The sequence below is a fragment of the Euprymna scolopes genome, chromosome 2, assembly GCF_053919585.1.
Source record: "Euprymna scolopes isolate OS-2025 chromosome 2, ASM5391958v1, whole genome shotgun sequence".
Taxonomy (NCBI): domain Eukaryota; kingdom Metazoa; phylum Mollusca; class Cephalopoda; order Sepiida; family Sepiolidae; genus Euprymna; species Euprymna scolopes.
The window spans coordinates 118,926,282-118,951,654 of NC_136483.1; the positions used below are offsets into that span (position 1 = coordinate 118,926,282).

The 25,373-nt window shown below is 32.7% G+C and overlaps 1 protein-coding gene across 3 annotated transcripts in view; it reads left to right on the forward strand.

Moving 5' to 3' along the window:
- Window positions 1-25,373, forward strand: part of LOC145295067 (protein SSUH2 homolog) — a 130,651-nt gene that overhangs the window by 45,788 nt on the left and 59,490 nt on the right. The window contains exon 1 of one of the 3 annotated variants that reach the window (XM_080141436.1): window positions 7,799-8,009. The exons of the other annotated variants lie outside the window; for them this stretch is intronic. Coding sequence (XP_079997562.1) covers window positions 7,996-8,009 — 14 coding nt within the window. The 5' untranslated portion in view covers window positions 7,799-7,995. Of the gene's footprint in view, window positions 1-7,798; window positions 8,010-25,373 lie in introns of those variants that run through there. 3 annotated transcript variants of the gene reach the window in all.

Genomic DNA, 25,373 nt, shown 5'->3' on the forward strand with positions numbered 1-25,373 from the left:
TTTTAATTTTCTTAAACTCATTTTAATCCTAACAAATAGCATTAATATGCGAGGGGAGACTATTTTCAAATATCGTCCTAAATTGGAAATGGAGCAACGGACTTATATTAAGTAGATATTAATAAGTCCCTTGTATCCTTTTTTTTTTAAAATATAGAGTAGATAATGCACTGTGGATGTGTTATCAGCAGCTCCAGAAACTCTCGCTTCTCCTTATTTGTCCCTCAGTCCTCATTTCCAATTAGTGATTTTTCTGGCAAAGGGTAAAGAAAAAGCTCCTTTCCAGGTCGGCAGTACTTTTTGAAATTTTCTGCTTCTATGTCTATCCTTGTGGCCAAGGGTGCTGGAGGTAAACGTTTCATCTGGGCTGATGTTACCCACCTGATAATCAGGGACCTGAACCTTGGATTAACTACTAAGGAGGCTGTCCTATCAGTAGGTGCAAAGTACTGGGGCTGCTGTGTTGCCATTTGGTGAATGGATTCTGGACCATGCAGTAGCTTCTGATGGGGCCTCTCCATGCCATACTAGTGGGTAATTGTTACGGCTTTACCTTATCATGTGCTACAAAAAAAAAAAAAAAAAATTCTTGTCTTTTTCTCTCTGTTCTGCTCTAACCAAGTCTGTCAATCTGTTCCACAAATCCCAAAACTTCAACATGAAATATCTCCAGAAAAAAAAAAAAAACATGAATAAACCTAGAACCCCATCCTCCAATGTAGACCCCTACTACCACATCTCCTTCTCCAACATTCGGGGTCTACGTTCCAACCTTCCAGAGGTTAAAACCCAATTACAGGAGACAAAACCAGACATTTTCTTCCTAAGCGAAACTGGCATAGGGCCGACCACTTCCCTAGATGAGTTCATAATTAAAGGATACTCTAACTTAACAGCTAAATCTGACCACCAACATCGCCATGCGCATGGAATATGTGCCTACATTAAAGATAGTTTTCCATATGGTAAGGATATCTGCAAAGAAGACCCTAATTTACCTTATATGTGCTTCTGGGTTGAACTAGCTTACACCACTGCATTTATATCTGCCCTCTATCGTCCCCACAACAGTGGGATTACTATATTTAAGAGTATATCTGAGAAAATTGACCACATCCTGTCTGCTCATCCTTTAACTAACATTCACATTTGTGGTGACTTCAATGTCCACAATGTGGAATGGCTGACCCACTCAAACAAAACAGATGATGAGGGGAGGTTCTGTCATGATTTCGCCATTGCCTATGACCTCATTTAGATTGTCCACGAACCCACCCGTGTGCCCGATACTACCAGTCAGTATGCAAGCCTTCTAGACCTTTTTCTCACAACTTCCCCTGAACTATGCTCATGTTCCGTCCTATCTCCTCTGGGATCTTCCGACCACTCGGTTGTATCAGTTAAGATAAAAACGAAATGTAATAAGTTTTCAGACATACCTCTCCACCGTACTGTATATCGATACTCTATGGCTGTCTGGGATAGCTTCTGCACATTTATATCTGATCTACCTCTGCATTCCATGTTTGAAAGAATGTGTCCTCTATAGTATCAGACCTGACCGAATGGATAATTGTAGGTATAGACCGATTCATACCATCCAAAAGATTCCAACAAAAAAATAGCCAGCCAAGGTTCTCCCCAAAATGTGCTGCTGCCATCGCGCACAGAAATCACTTTTTCCATAGCTACCAACGTAATAGATGTACTGAGACTAAAGCTGCTTCCAGGACTGCCAGCAATCACTGTAAAAGAGTAATAAAAAATGCAAGAGACCTATATGCTCAGTCTGTTAAATCCAAAGTAGCTGAGCAGCGGCTTGGTTCCCACCAGTTTTGGCAAATAGCAAACAAGATCCTGAACAGAAGCGTGCATTCTATCCCAACCATCATCAATGGACCTGAGGTCATCTCGTCAGCATCAGACAAAGCCAGACTATTTGCTAAGAACAAACCCTATGTGACGAAGGTTATCAACTCCCCGTATTTTCTCCTATAACAAACAACTCACTATGCAACATACAAATATCTGTACGTGATGTCCAGTAAAGTAACTGGCCCTGATGGCATTCCAATTATAGGGTTGAAAAAGCTTCAACCAGAACTTGCCTCCATACTTATGAAGCTGTTTAAGCGTTGCATTAAGGAGAAGTGCTCCCCAACACCCTGGAAAATCTCATCAGTATGCCCTGTATTTAAGAATTCAGGTGATAAGTCATCTCCCTCTCAGTACAGACCAATAAGTCTCCTGTGTGTCATGAGTAAGTTGCTGGAATCCATATTAAATAAAGAAGTAGTCAACCACCTCAGCAGAAATAACCTTCTTAGTGACACGCAATATGGTTTCCATTCTGCTAGATCTAGAGCAGATGTTCTAATGGTTATATCTCATAGGATTAGTGAATCCCTCGAAAAAGGCTTCCTTTCTAGGGCAATTGCTCTTGACATATCAAAGGCCTTCGATAAGGTATGGCATAAAGGCCTACTTCACAAGATTTGCAGCTACAGTATAACTGGAAATGTTTTCTCAATTATTAAATCGTTTCTCTCTGATAGGCTCATAAGAGTAGTGGTTGATGGACAGAAATCAGAGGCCTGCAGTATTAATGCTGGAGTCCCTCAGGGGTCCATCCTGGGCCCAACTCTCTTCCTGATCTACATCAATGATCTCCCAAAACATATACTTAAATCATTCGTTGACATCTATGCTGATGACACAACCATCTATGACAACACATCAAAGGCTGTAAATGACAAATTTCTCTCAGATTCTCTCGCCTCTGATCTTGAGCGCGTGGTACAGTGGGGGACGAGGTGGCTGGTTACTTTTAATGCATCTAAAACCAAACTCCTATCTTTACATCATCAACGCTCTGATCTCCATCTGGCATCAATTGGAATGGATGGCTCTCGTCTTGGGGAGGCTCCATGTTTTGACAAGCTTCTGGGCTTGACCTTTATTCCTAATCTGAAATGGAACACGTACATCAAGTCTGTTGCCAAGGTCACTGGAAAAATGGTAGAATCCTTCTACCGCTCCAGAAAATATCTCACTACTGATGCAATTCTCTATCTATATAAAAGCCAAGTACGTCCAAGGATGGAGTACTGCTGCCACATATGGGCAGGCATTGCTAAAAACAGTGTATCCTGCATTGACAGAGTACAAAATAGACTTTGTGGCTTATTAGGTGATGCCTTCTTCTCTTCCCTGCAACCTCTCTCCCACAGAAGCCTGTCTTTGTTTTATCATTACTTCCAGGGCAAGTGCTCGTCTGAGCTCCAATCTCTGGCCCACCTCACCAATATTCTTGAAAAACATCTGTCTAGCTGAAATCACTGTCTATAATTTTCTCCACTCTTTATCTGTGTATAAATCAAAACGTAGATTCCATGACCAAAGCTTCTTTCTTAGAAGTGCACGCCTGTGGAACTCTGTTTCGTTTGCCTGTTTCCCACCTGACTACAACTTGAATGTCTTCAAGTTCAACATAAACAAATTCCTGATGAACCGCCCCCTTATGTAAGACACTTCATCAAATCTCCAATACTAATGATTACTACGATATTATTCCATTGATTACTGTACACGCAATAACCCTTATCCCTGAGTGGCTTCTAGGCCTTGGTAAGTGGTGACTACCATGTAAAAAAAAGTCATGGTTAATTCAACAAAAATACAATAACATCAAATTTCAAAGGGAATAACATGTTTTTTTTTTATCTTTTGATATTCATTTTTCGTTTTCTCTTCGATATCTCTTTAAAATTTAACATTTTTTTTAGTTTCAATTGTTAACTGATTTTTATTCAACTTTCTAAAATATTCTCGTATCTAAATGAAATTTAAAAACAACTAATTCTTTGATTAAATTTGTAGCCTTTTATATTTAATCATCTCAAATTATTCCTATTTATTTATTTGACTTTTAAAAAAAATATTTTTAACAATAATAATGTTATTTTTTAAATCAAAGTAAATTGATTCATTCCTATATTTATTTTTATTATATAATTATATACTTATCGTTCTTTAGTGTTATTCTTATTTAATGTCTTAATTATTTCTATATAAAAATAATAAATTTTTGGTAATTATTTATTTCTATTGTTAAATAAAAGTCATTTATTGAACTTTTGAAATCGCCTCGGCTTTAATGCTGTTTCTGAAAACCTTTTTATTTTTATTTTTTGTTAGGGGTTGGGAACCATTTACCTTTGCTCACATCACGACTGTGATACCAGGCATCGGTGAATGTCGACCAAGCCCCTACAGTCCTTTAGTTGAACGGCTCTGAGTGACTATTAGTTTGCAAAGTTAAGGTTCAAAGGATTTTTTTTTTAAGTTAAACGTCTTTCTTTTTTAATAAATTTTTCACATTTTTTTTGTTTTTGTTGCACAAAGAAGTTCCAAAAGAAATGTTTAATTGCTTCATTCGCAGAATATGTTAATGAAATGTAAATTTCTAAAAGAAAAAATTAAATTCACTTACCGTATTTATTTAACAGATAGCAAAATGATTGTTTTCTTTTGTAGTTTTCGAAAGATTTTAAGCAGAACCGTGAGTCAGCATATGCAGTTCTAACGTTTTTGTTTTTGGATACTTCAAAGAAGCTGACCGACTGTCAAAGTTTTGTGAACTGATACCACGTGATCAGTTTCACTTTAGTTTTAGAAATATTTCCTGAAACAGCCTTCATTCAGAAATAGAAAGTTAAACCTTTTATTGTTTAAATAATTTTACTTTGCTTGTTTTATTTTTTAAAATATAAAGGTTGACAAGACATTTTTCATTTACTAATGAGATTTTTCATTAAAAAAAAGCTTGCCAAAAGATAAGCGCCCTTTTTCTTTTTTTTTTTTTTTTTCTAGTCACCAGTTGGAAAAACCACTAATTTTTAACATGATTTACTTGCAATGAGAGCACTGTAAAATCTTTTTTCTCTAAGGGTTAAGTATTCATCAACTTTTTCATGGACCTGACATAGTTAGGCTGTTTTATACATAAATAAACTTCGCTCACAAATGAAAACAATGTTACCTCGCGGCCCCTAAAGTTTTGCAACAGTACAAACAGATAACTAATCATGGGCCTCGAAGTTTCGAAACAGACAGCGCCTATGTATGTGATGAAATAAGAAAACTCATTAAGATAAATAAAGATTACCTTTAAAGTAGTTAATAAAATTCTTGTATATCATATTAAATATGTTATGAAAAGTTCTATGACGTTTTTATCATAAATTTTTGACAGCATTAATCTCACTTCAAACAAAGAGTTTTAATGCTGGAGTCCCTCAGGGGTCCATACTGGGCCCAACTCTCTTCCTGATCTACATCAATGATCTCCCAAAACACATACTAAAATCTTTCGTTGACATCTATGCTGATGACACGACCATCTATGGCAACACATAAAAGGCCGTAAATGATGATGTTCTCTCTGATTCTCTCTCCTCTGATCTTGAGCGCATGGTACAGTGGGGAAAGAGGTGGCTGATTACCTTTAATGTATCTAAGACCAAGCTCCTATCCCTTTTCTCTAGCCTGCAACCTCTTTCCCACAGAAGAGACGTAGCGAGCCTGTCTTTGTTCTATCGTTATTTCCATGGAAAGTGCTCATCTGAGCTCCATTCTCTGGTCCCCCCTCACCAATCTTTTTCAAAAAACACCCGACTAGCTGAAACCACCGTCAATAATTTTCCCCACTCCTTATCTGTGCCTAAATCAAAACGTAGATTCCATGAACAAAGCTTCTTTCTTAGAACTGCATGCCTGTGGAACTCTGTTCGGCATGCCTGTTTCACTTCCGACTTCAACCTGGATGTCTTCAAGTCCAACACAAACAAATTCCTGATGAACCGCCCTCCTAAGTAATGACACCTTATCAATTCTCCAATACTATTGCTACACTATCCCATTGACTACTGTACACACAATAACCCTTATCCCCGAGTGGCCATTGGGCCTTGATAAGTGGTGAACTCCATGTAAAAAAAAAACAAAAAAAAAACAGTCCAACTTAAAAATATAAAAGAATCGTAATGAAAGAATCGTAAATCTAAGGTATTTTTTTAACAATGCGATTCTGATTCCCATTCCCCCCAAAATACACGATTCTTACAATTAACGATTTCAATTCCGATTAATCGTCCCACCACTAACGTGTACAACATTTATTTATAAGATAAAACACAAGAAAATATGTTAACTACAATTTAATGTGTTCTTTATTTTTAGTTCATATCAAAACTTTAATTAAAACTGATTAGTCAATGCATTTTTAAGATGAATTTGTGTTCGTATTTTTCTGGATAGAATTTCCTATTTCATTCCAGTCATGTAAATTATTTACAGATAAAATGTTATAATACAAGCAAAAACTTTTAAGTTTTAAATATATTTCAAAAAAATAAATTACGCCCGGTGCTAAAATATTGAATTCATCAATCGTTTTAGTTAAAAAAATAAAAAATAAAACAAAAAACTGTTGTGAAAAATGCTTCTAACTTTAAAATATTTGGAAATACTCAATGAAAAGTTTTATTTATTATTAAAAAAAAAAATGGAATGAAAAATATTCTCATATAAAAATTGTTTTGCAGTTTAAAAAAATAAATGAAATGAAATATTCGACTTCCTTCGATAGAAATAAAACAAGTTCACTCACCGTTATATTTTGTTAGATTAAAATTATCCCAATGTGCAATTATAATAACTGTAATAATAATTTAAATGGAGAATTATTTTTCCTCTTTAGGAGAATAAAAACATATAATTACAATAGCCACAAATATAAGGCAACGAAAAATATTTTTTACGGCCACGTGGTTGAACACCGGAAGCTTTAGGCATCTTCGTGCCTTTACCTACATGTTGATCTGGTAATGACGTCACGCTGTCATGTTCATTGGCCTGTTTTCTCGGTAGCCGTGCTACAGCTCACTGATGCTCCTCTCTTCCAAAAAAAAAATGTTAGTCATAAAATCAAATGATTGACAATAAAGAGTTTGAACATTGAGCAGTTATCATCAACTCTATAATAAAGACCAATGAAGACAATTAACTAAATAAATAAATATAAATCTGGCGTCACATCTGTAATTACATGGTCCCTGTTGATCAGTGTAATGCTGGTTCTGTGCAGTTCTAGGAGGTTCACCCTCCCAGGTTTTGCCTTTTCTCTTTAAGAAGGGGTTAGTTTATTGTTAATCACCTGAGACGCCCTTACCGGGGAATGCCAAGGCACTTTTTTGCAGATCAGAGTGCTCCTCCTTGGGGGTGCTGATTTCTCAATCCAACTTTCAAACTCTGGTGCCACAGTTTTTTGCATTGAGAGAGAACTAAATACACCCCCCCCCAATAGCAAGTAAAAAGTTGTTGGACGAAACCATTTCAAGTGTTTAGGGAGAGAAAGAAAGCAAATAGCAAACTCTCCTAATCATCTAAAATAAACGTGGGGAAAAAATCATTCAATCTATTTCCTTAATGAGACTTTTTAAAAAATCCCCTTTTTTCTTTCTATGACGATTGATGCGTTTGTTTGGTTCTTAAAAAAAAAAAAGAAGCAAAACTTTCCAGACTGAGACGTTTTCTTGCTTTTTTTTTATTGCGCTGATTGAGACGTTATTTTATATGAATAAGAATGCGAATGCGAGCACTAGCGAAGCATTTTTCCTCTGTCATCTTTTTACGGATGATATATATATATATATATATATATATATATATATATATATATATATATATATATATATATATATATATATATATATTATGTATGTATGTGTGCGCGCGTGAGAGAGTGAAATTGAAACATGTGGTGCTGGTGCGTGCGCAAGTACGGAAGCAGAAGAAAAAGGTTTGTTCGTCGAAAAGAAAACGAAACCAGGAAATGTAACTATTTTGTTTTCACTTTTTAACTACTTTGCTGCAGAAAGAAAAAAAAAAACAAGAACACTTTGAAGGAAACGGGAGCAAACAAACACGCCAAAAATGTCATCATTCGGGTAACTAATATAACTTTACTTTCTTTCGAGCCCCGCCTCCCTTACTAGAATATAAATTATCAGAAACGTGCGTGCGTACGGAACAAAAAGAAAAGAAAGAAAGAAAATGTTAATTTAGTCAAATAATGTCCGAGAAAAAACACTAAAAAAAAAAAAAAAAAAACACCCAGCGAACTCTTCTAGAAAAAGAAAAACGTAGAAAAATCACTATTCATAAAATGTAATAAAATTGGGCGATTAGAAAAAGTGGGGGGGAAAAAAAAACGAACCAAAATTTAGAGGGAGGGGTCATCTTGTATACTTCTGGTTTTGAAAAACAGTCTCTCATTCTTTGATTTTTTTTTTTTTTTTTTTTTTTTTTTTTTTTTTGGTATTTCTACCGTTTAGTCAAGACATTAGAAAATGAAAATATCGAAAAAAGTTTAAATTGTATTCGTTATGCGACGAAGTTCTCTGAAATAAAATTTAAAATGTTTGAATTTTAGAAATGCCAAAGGGAGATAACTCCAGTTAAAGCGCTAACACCCCTTCCCATTTTTAATACTAGCTTTTCTTCCTAAAAATCGAACATTTTGCTCGGTATCATTACAAATTGTTTTTTTGCTGTAAAAAAAATTGAAATTAAGTGAAATATTTTTTTCGGATTACTTCATTCCATAACGAATACATACAATTTAAACTTTTTTTCGATATTTTCATTTTTAATATCTTGACTAAACTGTACAAGTACTTTTTTTTAAATCATTTATCCTTAAACTTTAAATAAAGATAAAAAGTAAATTCGAATTATATTTCAAGACAAGAAATAAAATTTTAGATCGACAAAATTTTCCTAGTTATGAGCGAAAACCAATCGCAATAGGAGAGATATCCAAATGGTCTTTACGCTAGAAGTGAAACTTGAGATTTGTTAAAAAAAAAATTATTATTATTCAAGAAAAAGAAAGTAAACTACATTTTTTAATGGTACCCCCCCCCCCATGTTATGAATATATTTTATTTTATGCGATTGTACGATGAAAATACTTTGGAAAGTTAAAATAAACAGAATATTTTAGATGTTACAATAGGGGTTCCACCTTACTATATAGATTTAATGTAAAATGATGGTTCAATTCTTGATCACGACATATGATGACAGAACGAGTAAACATTTTTTATAAAATGGGAACTATAAAAAAAAAAAATCAATGCTTGTTCGTCATTTACCACTATCTCTTGTTTTTTTAGGGACCATTTTTTTTTTATGAACGAAAACATTACTGTTCTCTGATACTACACTTTACTTTTTCTGTCCTCGGTCAGTGAAGGAGAAATCCTTCATGACTGAGACAATTTTTATTTTTGTTCCCATTCACAATGCTCTTTTTGGGAGTTGGATTTCCCCATATTAAAAATCGACCTTATATTTGACTCTGCCCTCATGAGGAGGCAAGTAAATAGGAACATTAACTAGTGTCAAAACATCATGATCTGTAAGAAATTTCTTTCCCACACGCTCTATTTCCTCTCCGCAGATAGCAAATGAAATTCCACAAACAAAGCCATACCTTTAAAACTCAAAATTTATTCACAATGTATCAGAAATTAAAGTTTTTTGGTCACGGTAAGTTCTTTGCAAAAGCAGTGGCTGAATTTGCTATCCATACGCATGGAGTCTTTAGTTTGATTCCTCTCTGGGAATGTTAGTTCGAGTTTCCTTTTAGAAATGAACACGGTGTGAATGTTGGCGCCCAATATGGCATAATTTGGGACCTCGTGGTCTCTGAAAGAAATAGGAATAAATTCCTATAATCAAATATATCATGCCGAACACAGAATATTCTCATTGGTAGAATAAGTTCAGCAATTATGTTGTCTCTGTATTTAGAGAAATATCCTTCGTTCACCCACTGTATGGTGTCCAAGAACGTAAAATCCTGGCACTCTAGACAGGGCGCCACTGCTGTGAGTCTGCTGTTTCCCATGTTCATTCTCAGACTGAAAACTAATACATGAATACAAATTGGTGCCAAGACAAGACGCATTCAAATTAAACCAATGACAGACTGACTTACAAAGCATGTAGGCAGTCAAAAACAATATGGCGGTTGTACGTGGAAAATTTCTCACACACTGCCAAGGAGGAGAGGAAAAATCCTAATAATAATGATTACTTTTTTCCTAATGCAAGTTAATTAAATAGTCGGATAAACGACAAATAACAAATTAATCCAATAAACATAAGTCTTAACTTAGACAATTTTATAATTTCAATATATTTAGTTCAGTTAAATTTATTAACTTAATATTGTTATTGTTGACAATTCAAATTGAGATTCAAAATTATAACCTTAATTCAGTAAATTTTCTTAATATTACACTGCCAAGGAGGAGAGGAAAAAGTAATGGATGATCATTACTTTTTTCACAATACAAGTTAATCACAATTTTAATTCAATAAATTTTTTAATATTAATGTGTCGCATTGTCTGTTGTCAATCTTCAGTATAAACTTCAACTTTTCATGCATCCAGACATTAGCTTATTTCCACTATATGGACCGACCTGATGAGCCTCATCCTTACAATTAGAACAAAACCACTCCCCTAAGGTATCTTTATGATTAACTCCTAAGCAGCTAAAATGGTACCAGCTGTCACAGGAATCGCAGCACACCATTGGTGATGTTTCATCATTAGGAACAGAACAGGTTGGACAGAAAAAGGGACCTCCTTCTTCTATAAACTCAGTTGATGCAATATCATCATTACCCTTAATTTCCAAGGGCACAAAGGTTTTTTTAAGGAATGGACCTGTTCGCACCCATCCTTAAGAACAACCGCGGAATGAACATTATTGTCGGTTCCCATAATTAATTTGATTGTTTTATCAAGATTCCAGAATTGTCTGGTTTTGTTGGGAGTCTTAATAAGTACTATCTCTCCAACAGATAACTTGGGGGCACAATTGCTCCCGATTTTGGCATCAACTTCTCTTAATGACAAGAGATAATCATTATGCCAGATACGATTGAATTTTTCAACAAATTTATTCCTCATTTCGAGGGGATGTAATAAGGCTGTCCTATTTGGGGGGTCAGGATATAATTCAGCATCATAATTATTAATAAGCAAACGAGGTTGATATCCTGTTTGAAGAAAATGATTCGGAGTTAAAATACTAAAATAATAAAGTTGGCAGAAACAATATAAGTGAGGGGTCTGTCATTTATTGCCTTTTGCACATCAGAAAGTGCAGTCAGAAATTAAAAATAATTCAACTTTCTTCTGCACAAAGGCTTTTACGGCTTGTCTCCCCTGAGGGATCCAAACTCCAGACAGGCTTAACTTACTGAGGGTTGAATTAACCCCCATGTGGCAACAGTTCAGATGAGCTTCCTTAATCGCCAGTTTTGATAAAGAATGATATTTTCCCAACAAAAGGGGAAACTTGACCTCGAAGGGCAGAATATCAGAATTCTGTATCCTACCTCTAGTTCTAATTAACCCATGTTTATCAAGGAATAACCCTAAGGCAGTTATCCTAGGGGGAGGCACTTTGCCGGAAGGTTGTTTCAAGTAACCTAGTTCATGAGAGAGCGTCTCCATTTGCATATTAGCAAATAGCAATAATTTGGCCCTATTAAAATTGTCAGCACTACGGTGATGTAACAAATCATAAAATTTCAACACTTTTTCTAAGACGCTGATTGCCTTAGATAAGCTGGAATACCTTGTAATATCCAACGGGAAGGTATTTTCAGAAGGATGTGTCTCCTGAGAGTACAAACATGATACAATTTTTTTATTAGTTTCGTTTAGACAAAGCAAGGGTGAGATTGGCCAAACAATGCCATCTCTATTGAGCCATTCCAGGCCATACATCCAGAAATTCAATAACTGGGAAAATTTAGAAGTATTGATACTTCTAGTCAAAAGATCTGTCGCATTTTCTGACGAAGAAACATATTTTAATTTCGATAGAACGCCAAATTTAATATTAATATCTTCTGAAAATTTTTTGATCTCTGCGATCCTGTTTTCAATGAATATATTTTTCTTGGATCCTTTACCATTGAGGATCCACGAGAGGGCAACTTGGGAATCGGACATCAGGAAAAAATTATCAATATTAAGGGGCCCCAGAGCACCTAAAATTGAGGGGCTACCTTAAGAGCTAAAAACATAGCCAATAATTCTAAAGTGGGAAGTGACTTCCCCTTAATTGGGGCCACTTTAGCCTTTGCGAACAACAGAGAACATTTCACTCCCTGTTTCGCATACAGGGTGAATCCGTACGCGTTTTTCGACACATCACAGAAACAGATAAATTCGACAGACTGATTTTCTGACAATAAATGCCTGGGAAATTGAAACTTCCCCAAGGCATTTAAATCCTTGGCATGGGTTTGCCACAGCTTATTGAGTTCTTCAGGTATCCGCTCATCCCACGACAACTTGCTTTTCCAGATCAAACTGACAATGATCTTCCTCTGTATCATGACGGGAAGTAGCATAGACAAAGGGTCATACACTCCTGATATTTGCAAAAGAATTTTCCGTTTGGTATTAACCTCGGGGTCCACTAAAGTGGGAGAAAGTTTGAACGTGTCCCGAACAGGATCATATAAGTAACCCAATACCTTCTCAAAGGCTGCGAAGGGAGAAGAAATAGTTTCATCCTCCAACATTTTTTTCTTGTATCTTAGAACAGTTGGAATTGCAGGATCGTAAATCGAAGCCTGCCTCTGACAGTCTGCTACGAACATTATTATAAATAGCAAGTAGGGTTCTCCATCACAACTGGTAGTGACAAGATTATCCACATAAAAATTGTTGGAAATAGCATGCGATGCTGCCTCTCTTGCATATTTTTCGCATGGAATTTCAAAATGAAGTTCAGAAGGAAGGGGCTAGCATTGAACCCAAATAGAATTGTTTTGTACCTGTAAGTACATAATTTGTCACCTTTTTTAAGGAAAAAAACAAAATCTGTTTTTATCCTCTTCCGACTTAAGGTGAATTTGTAAAAAGGCCTTTCTTATATCACCAAGAAGGACATATTTATTTTTACTGAATCGCAGCAATAAATCCAATAAATTAGCAGATAAGTTCACGTCCATGTAGGCAGCGTCATTAATTGACATCTCCTCTCAACGTTTTAGGGAGCAGTTGAATACGAGACAAATTTTTGTCGTCACTCCAGTTCTCTCCTTAATAACGGATCTATGTGGAACCCAAATATAATCTTCATACTTCCCAGGTGGGACGAAAAAACTGCTCCACTATTCCACATTCCTCATAATCCTCAAACACTTGGAGGTACTCATTATATATTTCCTTCCTTTCTAAGGACTCTGCCACTCTGTCCATTACCTTTAAGGAAGTCACAAAGTTACTGTTTACCAGTGGGATCCTGTCATGATACCACGATAAGTCTATGTGATATTTTCCCTCCTCCCATATGATAGAATTTTTTAACTCTTCTATTTTTTTCTTGTCCACAGCCGACAACTTAGCATCTTCTTTAATACCTAATGAATCGAGACTGAGCAATGTTGAATGCCTAATGAGTCGAGACTGACCGCGGACTCGGAAAAGAAAGGCTTCAAACCATCCTCATAAGAGAGTGTTGGACTTAGCACTGTTGGATTGAGGAAGTGATTTTACTATATAATCGAAGGGAGGCGATTCTACCTCATTCAAATCTTTTTTTAAAAAATGTCAGCTCTTGCCAAATGGAATTATGAATTTTCCATGTCGCCATGCATTTCCATTAAGACACTCAACTAGCTTGAGATCATTTAACTTGCTCAGAAGGTCCAATCCAATAATCCCCATAAGTTGGGTTCCATTCAAATCCTTATATCTGGGACATAGCCGGAAACCTTCCTGAGATAAGTTATCAACAACTTTATCGAATTTTAAATTAAAATTTTGGGAGAATAAAGTTGCAAATATAAAGGGATTTTGATTCCCTAATTTGATCGAGATATATATATATATATATATATATATATATATATATATATATAGTACTCCTTCAATCTTAAGGAGTCACTCCCGATCAGTGTGTTCACCGCCGTATTAACCGTCTTGTGGTTTATGGGTTTATCAGAACACAATTTACTGAGAATTTCCTGGGTGAAAAAACGAATGTTGTGACCCAGTATCTATTAAACAGAAGAAATATACTGGTCGTCCGTGCACTTTCATAGATACTCTGATGATGGAAAAATACTATTTTGTGATTCAGAATATGTTGTTTGGCCCACAAATGATTTATTTCCTTTGGGACACATGACGGTAAAATGGGTTCTCAACCCACATATCGCACACGAGTAAGGAAAACCCTTACTACCACGACAAGATGCCTCTGCATGCTCACCCAAACACCGAATACATAAATCCAACTGTTTAACCCTTCGATACTTTGCTTCGAAGGTATGAAACTTACTACAGTTCTTGATTGAATGATCTGTAGCTTGGCACAGTTTACAAGATAAAGTGCCCCCCCCCTTCATGTGGGGAAGAAGACACCATCTTGGCTTTCATCTTGGGTGAAGAAGGCGCCATTTTTGGAGCGCAAATTTCCCACCGAACATCGAGCGGGGCAGCTAATAGGTATTCCATTATTTCAAATACATGTGACATAATATTATTTCCCCCACTTCTATTCATCAACTCTCTTCTAGTGGCATTAAGACACTTAGCAAATATGTGAGCTATCACTGCCCCTGAGGTACCACCCTCAGCAAAAAAAAAATCAGTCCTATAGGACTTGTCAAGCTCAGTCAAATTTCTCTTAACTTTTTTGAGAAATGACTTCAAATTTTAAAAATCCGTTATAACCGAAGGAGGAGGAATAATTTCCTCAAAAACCTGATTTTTAATCAAATCAGGGTTCAAATATTAACAATTTTATGGCTATATCATAATTATCTGAGATTATATCTAGAATGGAGATTATGTCAAACGCATCACCATCTAGCTTCGATTTCAACACTAATAATCTGTCAGCTTTATTTAAACTGTCAGTGCAAAATTCGAATTTGTTCAGAAATGTTCTGAACGAAAATTTATCATCTGTGGACATGCCGGAAAATTTCGGGCAATCCAATTGCATTTTGGCAGGCATAATCATCGAAGTTTCATAACTTGAATCATATTTAATTTTTCTTCTATTTCTGAAGAAAATCTCACTGAAAGTTTCTCCTCTTCTGGAGTTTTGAGTAGAATCTGGTCTATCAATTCATCTAGGTCACTTAACCATTCTCTAATTATCGCTTCTCGGGATTTGAAAAATTCTAGCAAAGGGTCATTAATTTCCAACCACTTCACCTCACTATTGATGCAAAACCTTTTAGCCTCGAGCACAGTTAATAAAATAACAGATGTAATTATCTGCAATATTAATGTGGCAAAACTGCCAATATTATTCCAAAAGGACTTATGTATAAAACGGTGGGGGGGGGGATTAAGCCCTTTCATTCCTGCTAATTTATTTATTAAAATAACAGATATAGTTATCTGCAATATTAAGATGGCGAAATCGACAATATTCCAAACGGAATTATGTAATTCCCTCCCTGCAGATAGCAAATGAAATAAACACGCTGTCGAACATGGCTGCCAGTGATTAAAAAGCCCAATTTAGGCTAAGCTCTACAAATAGTCCAGTTATATAATTATAACCAAATTCGAAATTCCCGAGCTACTAAAGATGCCTAACACTTGGGGGGGGGGGGGTAACCCTTTTCCTGTCCCTTAAGATTTTTTAATAAATTTTCAATTCACCTTCATTTGAAAAATGACAACAATGTACACATAATTAATACATTAAAACATGGCATCACAAATACAAATCAAATATTAGCAATCTCAATTTAAATCAATTAATTCAAATTAATCAATATAACACCTTCAAGGAGTTACTTTTACTATTAATATTTAAATTGCGAAAGAATCATTAATGGTTAAATACTGTGATTTTTTTTTCTTAATACGTCTACAGAATTTGAACCGAAGTTTTAAATTCGAAAAAATGCAATTATGATACGTTAGCAACCTACAACCCAATATCAAGGTCAAATTAAATTATTATCTAACTTTACTTTAAACATAAGAAAAATTCAAATTTTTTTACTTATCTATTTTTTAGAAGTGCAACATATCGCCAAACGAAACTTATTGTCTTATAGGTTTTGAGACATAAGTTACTTTAACGAAACAATTACATTTCAGATTCAACGAAACATAAAAAATATTTATCATTAATCTGTTCAAATTAAGAAAAAATAAAAATTCTGCTCGTCTTAAATCAAGAATTTACAAATATATTTATATCTTATTAGCATTTGTATTAAATAATGATTCTAGATGTTTTGCATTAAATAATGAGAATATTTTGCAAAAAATGAAAATCTTAACCTATTGTTTGCAACAAAACGAGAATAGTTTGTTTTTTGCGATAAAAATTAGAGTGTAAGAAATTTCTTTCCCACATGCCCAATTTCCTCTCCACAGATAGCAAATGAAATTCCACAAACAAAGCCATACCTTTAAAACTCAAAATTTATTCACAATGTATCAGAAATTAAAGTTTTTTGGTCACGGTAAGTCCTTTGCAAAAACAGTGGCTGAATTTGCTATCCATATGCATGAAGCCTTTTGTTTGATTCCTCTGTGGGAATGTTAGTTTGGGTTTCCTTTTAGAAGGATCCATGTTGTACATGGTGAACACGGTGTGAATGTTGGCGCCCAATACGGCATAATTTGGGACCTCGTGATCTCTGGAAGAAATAGGAATAATTTCCCATAATCAAATATATCATGCCGAACACAGTAGAATATTCTCATTGGGTAGAATAAGTTCAGCAATTATGTTGTCTCTGTATTTAGAGAAATGTCTTTCGTTCACCCACTGTATGGTGTTCAAGAACGTAAAATCCTGGCACTCTAGACAGAGCGCCACTGATGTGAGTCTGTTGTTTGCCGTGTTCATTCTCAGACTGAAAAAATAATACATGAATACAAATTGGCGCCAAGACAAGATTTGGCGCATTCAAATTAAATCAATGACAGACCGGCTTACAAAGCATGTAGGCAGCCAAAAACAATATGGCGGTTGTACATGGAAAATTTCTTACATATACCGTATAGGGAAGAGTCTATTTTCACGGACCAAGGGCGATAACTCAATTCGTATTATGATTATTTTTATTTTTTGTAAGTATGGTCTTGGTTCGTCAAAATGTTCATTTACTTATCCCAATCTCCTATATGATATGCGGTCAAGAATTGGATTATTATTTTACATTTAAGTGAACCCCCACCGTAAAGGCTAAAATATTTTGGGCAGTTGAAAGGGATTTGTCAATATTTACCAATGTCTGGTATTACAGTCATGGCGTGAGCATAGGTAAATATCTCCCAACCCTTAACAAAAAATAAATAAAATGTGTCAGAATCAGCGTAATGGTGAAATCGTACATTAACGTTCTATTATAAAGTTTTATTTAACATTGGCCTTCGGGACAAGATCAAAGTGTGGTATCTGTTCTTCAGATGCTGCACTTCAATTTCTTGTTCTCTGTTAGTGGAGGAGAAATCCTTCACGACTGAGACAATTGTTATTTTTGTTCCTTTTCTCCACGTTAAAAAACGACCCTGGTGTCTAACTCTGTCCCGTGGGGAGGCATTATAAATAGGAACAATAAAGATAAATCTTTTTTGTTTTTTCTTTTTTGTATTTTTATATGCATGTGCAGTGTCGGCATGCGAGAGAAAGTTCAGTCATTAAATGATTTACAAGATGTTCATAGTTCTGGGAAATAAGTGTTAGATTTTCAGAATCATGTATAGTCATGAGGACTTAATATTTATTTCTTACAGATAGAACTTGAGTATAAACTGTACCAAAAAAGGAAAAGAGAAAACCTTCTCCGACTGAGGCAATCATGTTTTTTTTTTTAGATAAAATATTTCTTTGTTTAACCAAACGAAATAAAATTTGTTATATTAGTTAGTTCCAGTAGTGTAGTAATTTTTCTCCATAAATGTGTCTGATGTGACAAAAGGTCATTGGGGAGGGTGAATTTAGTGAGATTTGAGTGTTAAAAACGTATTTTTGATTTTGTGTTTGTGTCATATGGCTTAGCCTGGAGCCAAAGCCCCCAAGCAGTTTACTGCCGGCCAGCAGGGAGAAAAGGAGAAAAAAGGCAAAGTGGAAGATGCACAAAGTCATGTTAGTGATTTTACGTCGACGAGACGGAGTTGGGCAGCAAGTTGCTTACTCATGATACTGTATCCTGAACTGGTTTGGATTTTGTGCAGTGTCTTTTCTATGCTTCTGGGTGGCCCTCAGCAAAGGCTGTTAGAAAAGGATTTTTAAAAAATGTTTTCTTTGAGCGTTGATTGGACAGAAAGTGGACACCCTGTCACGTGGTATTGCTTTGTTTTACGTTCGCACGAAGAGACACATTTTACTTTGTACTTGTATAGAATTTGGTTGGGTGGATACAATAAATGTACACGTAACTGAAATGTTATTTACTTAATGTATTACAAACGCGCATGTAATTGGAATGTTATTTGTTTATTTTAATGTCTCTGGTATACCAGTGTACGGTGGGTATTTTTCCGAGTATTTTTTGGATGTTGCATAAAAAATAATATTTCGTTTTTCTTTTTCCGGAAATTTAATCAAGATGTTGTTTTCATAATTAGTCAATTTATAAAGATCGCAGTCATGGATGAATGCAAGAAAAAATCTGTTAGTCATGAAAAAAAAGTTTTGTTGTTTTTGTCATATGTCATAAATGAGGAATTATTTCCATTAAAAATCCATCTAAAATTGAGAAAAGCATTTTTTACTCAGTTTTGTTATTGAAAACTGAAGAATATTATTAATTTGAAATCTTTTTGATGTCTTATGAAATATTGGAAGTAAATTACCTTCAAATTTGATTTTTATCTGTGCACAAGCAAAATTGAAGGACCAGAAAACTCATGCTTCCACCTCTGAATTTCATATAAATATTTTTACTCGGTTTTTACTTAGCTGTATGAGTGCGTCACAAACAACAGGCAAAAAACACAATACCCTTTCAAAAGGAAGTGGTAATGCCTGGTACTACACTCGGCATTCATTGAAACTACAGCTGCATACACATGACAATGATAATAAAAAAAATATTAAAATGCGAAAGTGGCTCATAAGTCTGAATATACAAATAAAAGAACACATGATGAAAAGATTTCGCAGTTCAAAACTCCAGGTATCTTCCTACAAACAAACAAAAGATAACACAAAACAACTAAGTCATAGTTTATATATACATATTTGTTAACATAAAGTGTGTGTATAAATATTTGTTAACATAAAGTATATATATAAATATTTGTTAACATAAAGTTTATGTATAAATATTTGTTAACATAAAGTTTATGTATAAATATTTGTTAACATAAAGTTTATGTATAAATATTTGTTAACATAAAGTATATATATAAATATTTGTTAACATAAAGTTTATGTATAAATATTTGTTAACATAAAGTTTATATATAAATATTTGTTAACATAAAGTTTATGTATAAATATTTGTTAACATAAAGTATATATATAAATATTTGTTAACATAAAGTTTATGTATAAATATTTGTTAACATAAAGTTTATATATAAATATTTGTTAACATAAAGTTTATGTATAAATATTTGTTAACATAAAGTATATATATAAATATTTGTTAACATAAAGTTTATGTATAAATATTTGTTAACATAAAGTATATATATAAATATTTGTTAACATAAAGTTTATGTATAAATATTTGTTAACATAAAGTTTATGTGTTAACATAAAGTTTGTATAAATATTTGTTAACATAAAGTATATATATATATTTGTTAACATAAAGTATATATATAAATATTTGTTAACATAAAGTTTATGTATAAATATTTGTTAACATAAAGTTTATGTATAAATATTTGTTAACATAAAGTATATATATAAATATTTGTTAACATAAAGTATATATATAAATATTTGTTAACATAAAGTTTATGTATAAATATTTGTTAACATAAAGTTTATGTATAAATATTTGTTAACATAAAGTATATATATAAATATTTGTTAACATAAAGTATATATATAAATATTTGTTAACATAAAGTTTATGTATAAATATTTGTTAACATAAAGTTTATATATAAATATTTGTTAACATAAAGTTTATGTATAAATATTTGTTAACATAAAGTATATATATAAATATTTGTTAACATAAAGTTTATGTATAAATATTTGTTAACATAAAGTTTATGTATAAATATTTGTTAACAAAGTTTATGTATAAATATTTGTTAACATAAAGTATATATATAAATATATGTTAACATAAAGTTTATGTATAAATATTTGTTAACATAAAGTATATATATAAATATTTGTTAACATAAAGTATATATATAAATATTTGTTAACATTGTATATAAATATTTGTTAACATAAAGTATATATATAAATATTTGTTAACATAAAGTATATATATAAATATTTGTTAAAGTATATATATATATATGTTAACATAAAGTATATATATAAATATTTGTTAACATAAAGTATATATATAAATATTTGTTAACATAAAGTATATATATAAATATTTGTTAACATTGTATATAAATATTTGTTAACATAAAGTATATATATATATATATTTGTTAACATAGAGTATATATATATATATTTGTTAACATAAAGTTTATATATAAATATTTGTTAACATAAAGTTTATATATAAATATTTGTTAACATAAAGTTTATATATAAATATTTGTTAACAAAGTTTGTGTATAAATATTTGTTAACAAAGTTTGCGTATAAATATTTGTTAACATAAAGTTTGTGTATAAATATTTGTTAACATAAAGTTTGTGTATAAATATTTGTTAACATAAAGTTTGTATATAAATATTCAACATAATATTTGTATATAAATATTTGTTAACATAAATTTTATATATTAATATTTGTTTACATAAATTTTATATATAAATACTTGTTAACATACATTATTTATATATGAATATTTAACATAAAGTTTATATATAAATATTTAACATAAAGTTTATATATAAATATTTAACATAAAGTTTATATATAGTTAACATAAAGTTTATATATAAATAGTTAACATAAAGTTTATATATAAATAGTTAACATAAAGTTTATATATAAATATTTAACATAAAGTTTATATATAAATATTTAACATAAATTTTATATATAAATATTTGTTTACATAAATTTCTTTTGATTTTTTCCCCACAACTTTCTTATTTTGTTTTTGGTGGCAGTAAAATGTTCCTAAAATGACACAAGTCATTACCAGTTGGGATTTATATATTTGACATTACTTTTCTTTGAAGCATTCTAATGACTCAAGTATTAACTGTAAGCTGATTAAGGGCTTTTTTTCCTATTTTCTCTTTTTCTTTGTCTTCATTATTTTTTTTCTTATTCATCAATGTAGCCTGATCGAATCTCAGAATAAATATATCTTTTTTTTTCTCTTATCTTATGGTTCATATGAGTGCCCATCACATTTACGTAGACTTTTGGTAAGTGATCAAATAATAGCAACAGATCACAACCACTTTAATCAGGATCATGACATATGTAGAGGGGATATATATATATATTGGAAGAAAGTAGGGTTTATAAGAAATGGCACACGTTTTTACTTTTAGGAAATCTTTCCTTTTCTTTTAAACTTGGCAGAAATAAAAATATGTGATACAATTGATGAAAAGATATAATTTATTAAATCTTAACTTGCCTAATTGAAATATGTAACAAAAAAAAATGTTGGCAATATTGGCCTTTTCCTAATGTACAAATTTTCTGCAAAATATTTGTTTTAATCTATTTTATTCTATTTATTATTATTATATAGACATATTTAAATAGTTAATGAAATAGGTAAAAAAAAAATCACTTTACATTATAAGATGCTAGGAACTTGATTTTCAGTGTTGATGTTTTAAGGTTTAGCCAGCATCAGCACGGGTCATAATTTCCACAAACTATGTAAGATATTGGAAAAGGAAAGTAAAAATAACGGCTAATAATATTGTAATGTTAAATTATGAAGTTCAAATTTAGGAAGAATGAGTAAAAACATAAATATGACCCCGCCAAGAATTAAACTCGTAGTCATGTCTAAGAGTAGTGGCAAAAACAAATTGGCCATCACATCAAGTTTAAAATTTTGAATATTGTTTTCAAATATCAACTGATCAATTTATTTGGCTGTCTGCTTTTTTCTTTTTAACAAGTGAAAAAATTAAGCCAGATTGTCCAGAATTGGTTCATGCATATTTCTCATTGTTTTTTGTCTGTTTATATCTCTTTTACTCTGTCTCTGGCTGTTTCCCTCTTCTCTGTATGTTATGCATTTTTACAAACGAAGGGAAATAAAGTGTAAACTAATTCAGAATTTTCTCCATGAAAAATTTATTTCGATAAAGTGTATACTTATACATAAAGTGTATAAGTGGTCATTAAGGAAAAATCTCAGTTTTATGAATTGCAACACAAGTGCTCACATTTGTTTTTGTTTATTTGGTTATATTTAAATGTGATGAAAATTATGTAAGGTTATTGTCTTATTTTTGTTTGAAACGAAATTAACATTAACAAAGAAATAATGGAAAGTTAATGTTAAGGAATTAATTTATATTTTTAATGGAAACATGTAAAAATAATGAAATTTCAAAACGTTTTTTTTTATTATTATGGGACTACATGGTTTAGGTGAGTACTGGAAAATGTTACCGTTTTATTCATAATTTTAGCAATTCTAAATATTATCAGAAAGAAACTGAAGCTAACTAAATTAGCGCCTTTAACTGATTGTTTATTACAATATTTAGAACATTACTATCAAGAAAAATGAATGCACTAAGGAAAATTCATTTCTTTGTTTTCATTTCTTTACAATCTAATTTCAAAGGTAAATAAGTTTGCATAAAAATTACTAAAGTATTGATCTTTATATGAAAAAGTGCAGAAGTTTTTGTATTGTGTTTAGAAGAAACTTATGAGTAAAATGTTTATCATTTAAAATTTTGCTTTCAAGTAGCAAACTTTAAGTGATAGCAAGTTGGCAAAGCCAGCTAGTGTAGATATATAAAAAAAACTTTGGAATACTTTCTGTTAATGAGGATCATTTTTAAAAAGATTAAAAATCATGTTTATTATCAATTCTTTAGTAATTTGAACAAATTTGTCAAACTTGCTACACATTATTTAGAAAAATACTTAGAAAAATGGCATGTAAAAATTCATTTAAACATAACTCATGATGAACAAATCTTGAAAGATTAGTAATTTTAAAAGCGAAGCAACTTTAAGTTTAAGTGTTTTCTTTTATGTATTTATTAAATGGAATTAGGGTATCCAATGATTATTTATTTTTAATTGTTAATTTAATTTTGTTATTTTATCAATTGTTATCCATCAGTCATTTTCAGTTCCTAACCTGTTCATTTTAGTGCATCCCCTGCTCCTTTTCTGTCCATTTTTAGACCCTTTTCTATCCTTTTCAGCAATTTTTAGAACATTAGTGTACCCCTGTTTCCAAAAATACAGCATATAACAAAGGGTGAGAGCAGTTAGTCTCATTTTCCTCTAATTTCTAAGTTCAGGTTAAAGTATAAAACTACGTACCAGAAATAGATCTTATGCAGTTTGAAGATTGTGCACTGGTGAAGCCTTTGTATGAATTGGTTAAGCTGGAATTCTGGAATATGCCTCTCCTTGAATATGTATTCTGGAATATGCCTCTCCCTTAAATATGTAGAAATTAATGGCTGACATGAAATTAGTTTCCCTGCTAACCATAAAAGAATTAATCCATTGAATTAATTACCCCAATGGGAAGATACATTTATGTCCAAGTATAAACTAGTTCTAATGTTACAACCTTTCCTTTTTTTTCCTCATTTATGCTAGCCATAAATTAAAGAGGCACATAAGATTTGAGTTGGGATCATGCCGTTATTAAATGAACACACTGGTTCCAATCAAAATACAACCAATATTCCTGGAAACGTGGAATACCACGTTTCAATGTTTGAAATAAGCCAAAAATAACTACTTCAAGATGTAGATTTCCTTTGGGTCTGCAAATAAATTATTTCTATTTAGGTATTGGCACATTTTACATGCCAAGGTTCACATAAGTCAGTCAAATGCTAAAACTTCACCAGTGAAGTGAAAGCGGTTGGACATCAGCCACTGAAAAAAAAAAAAAATCAGCTGTGTGTGTTTAATACTTTTCATTTTGTTCTTGCATCACAATCTTCTCTAGATGATAGACTACTCACTGTTTTCCGGCTTGATAGGGACTGAAAACAAGCAGTTCAATCTCTAAATAGGGCTGAATTCTTGACGATCAAAGAAAATGGCATAGTGGGGGTATATGAAGTTGCTCCAAGATCAGTTCACTTGTTGGGGTGGCTAAGAATGAAAAAGAAAAGTTGGGGTGTGGGCATCTTGGAAGTTTCCTGTTGAGGATGAAGGGAGTTGTTCACTTGGCTAGCTAAGAACCTAATCTAGGCACTTTTAGAAGTCTGGAGTCCGGCAGGATCTGGAACCCTGCATGCCATGATCAGGTGAGGAACGTGAACTCTAACTTGGCACTTCTATGTACGCACACTCGCTATTTTTATCCACCTTCTGTCACAGGCTGTGGGATGTAATCTTTTCTTATCACATCTGATCTTTACCTTCAGCTGGTGCTTAAAGGAGGAGATTGGATCCTGATCAGCAAAAGATTCAACCCGGTGCTTCTCGTGCAGTCTCGATGTCCATATCACCATTCTGGTTACAGCTACTAGTGCATATAAAATTTGCCAATACCTAAATAGAAATAATTTATTTGCAGACCTAAAGGAAATCTACATCTTGAAGTAGTTATTTTTGGTTTATTTCTGAATAATCTAAAATAGAGTACTGTTGCCTCATCTGGGCAGGAGCTGTTTGGTGCACCTTATTCAGCATTGATAGAGTTTAAAACTGGTTTGGAAACATAGTAGGTGATGCTCTTTTCTCTCCCTTGCAATTTCTTTTCCACAGAAGAGATGTTGCAAGCCTGTTTCTGCTCTATCATTATTTTCATGGCAAGTGCTCAACTGAACTCCAATCTATCCTTCCCCTTGCCAAACTTTCACAAAACAGTCGACTAGCTATAACCACTATAACTCATGTATTCCAACCAAGATATCTTTTTAAGATTCTGACCATCCCTTTAAGTGCAATTGTTTTAATCTCTCTTGCACTTAGTTCCCCGGGTGTATTTGCTAG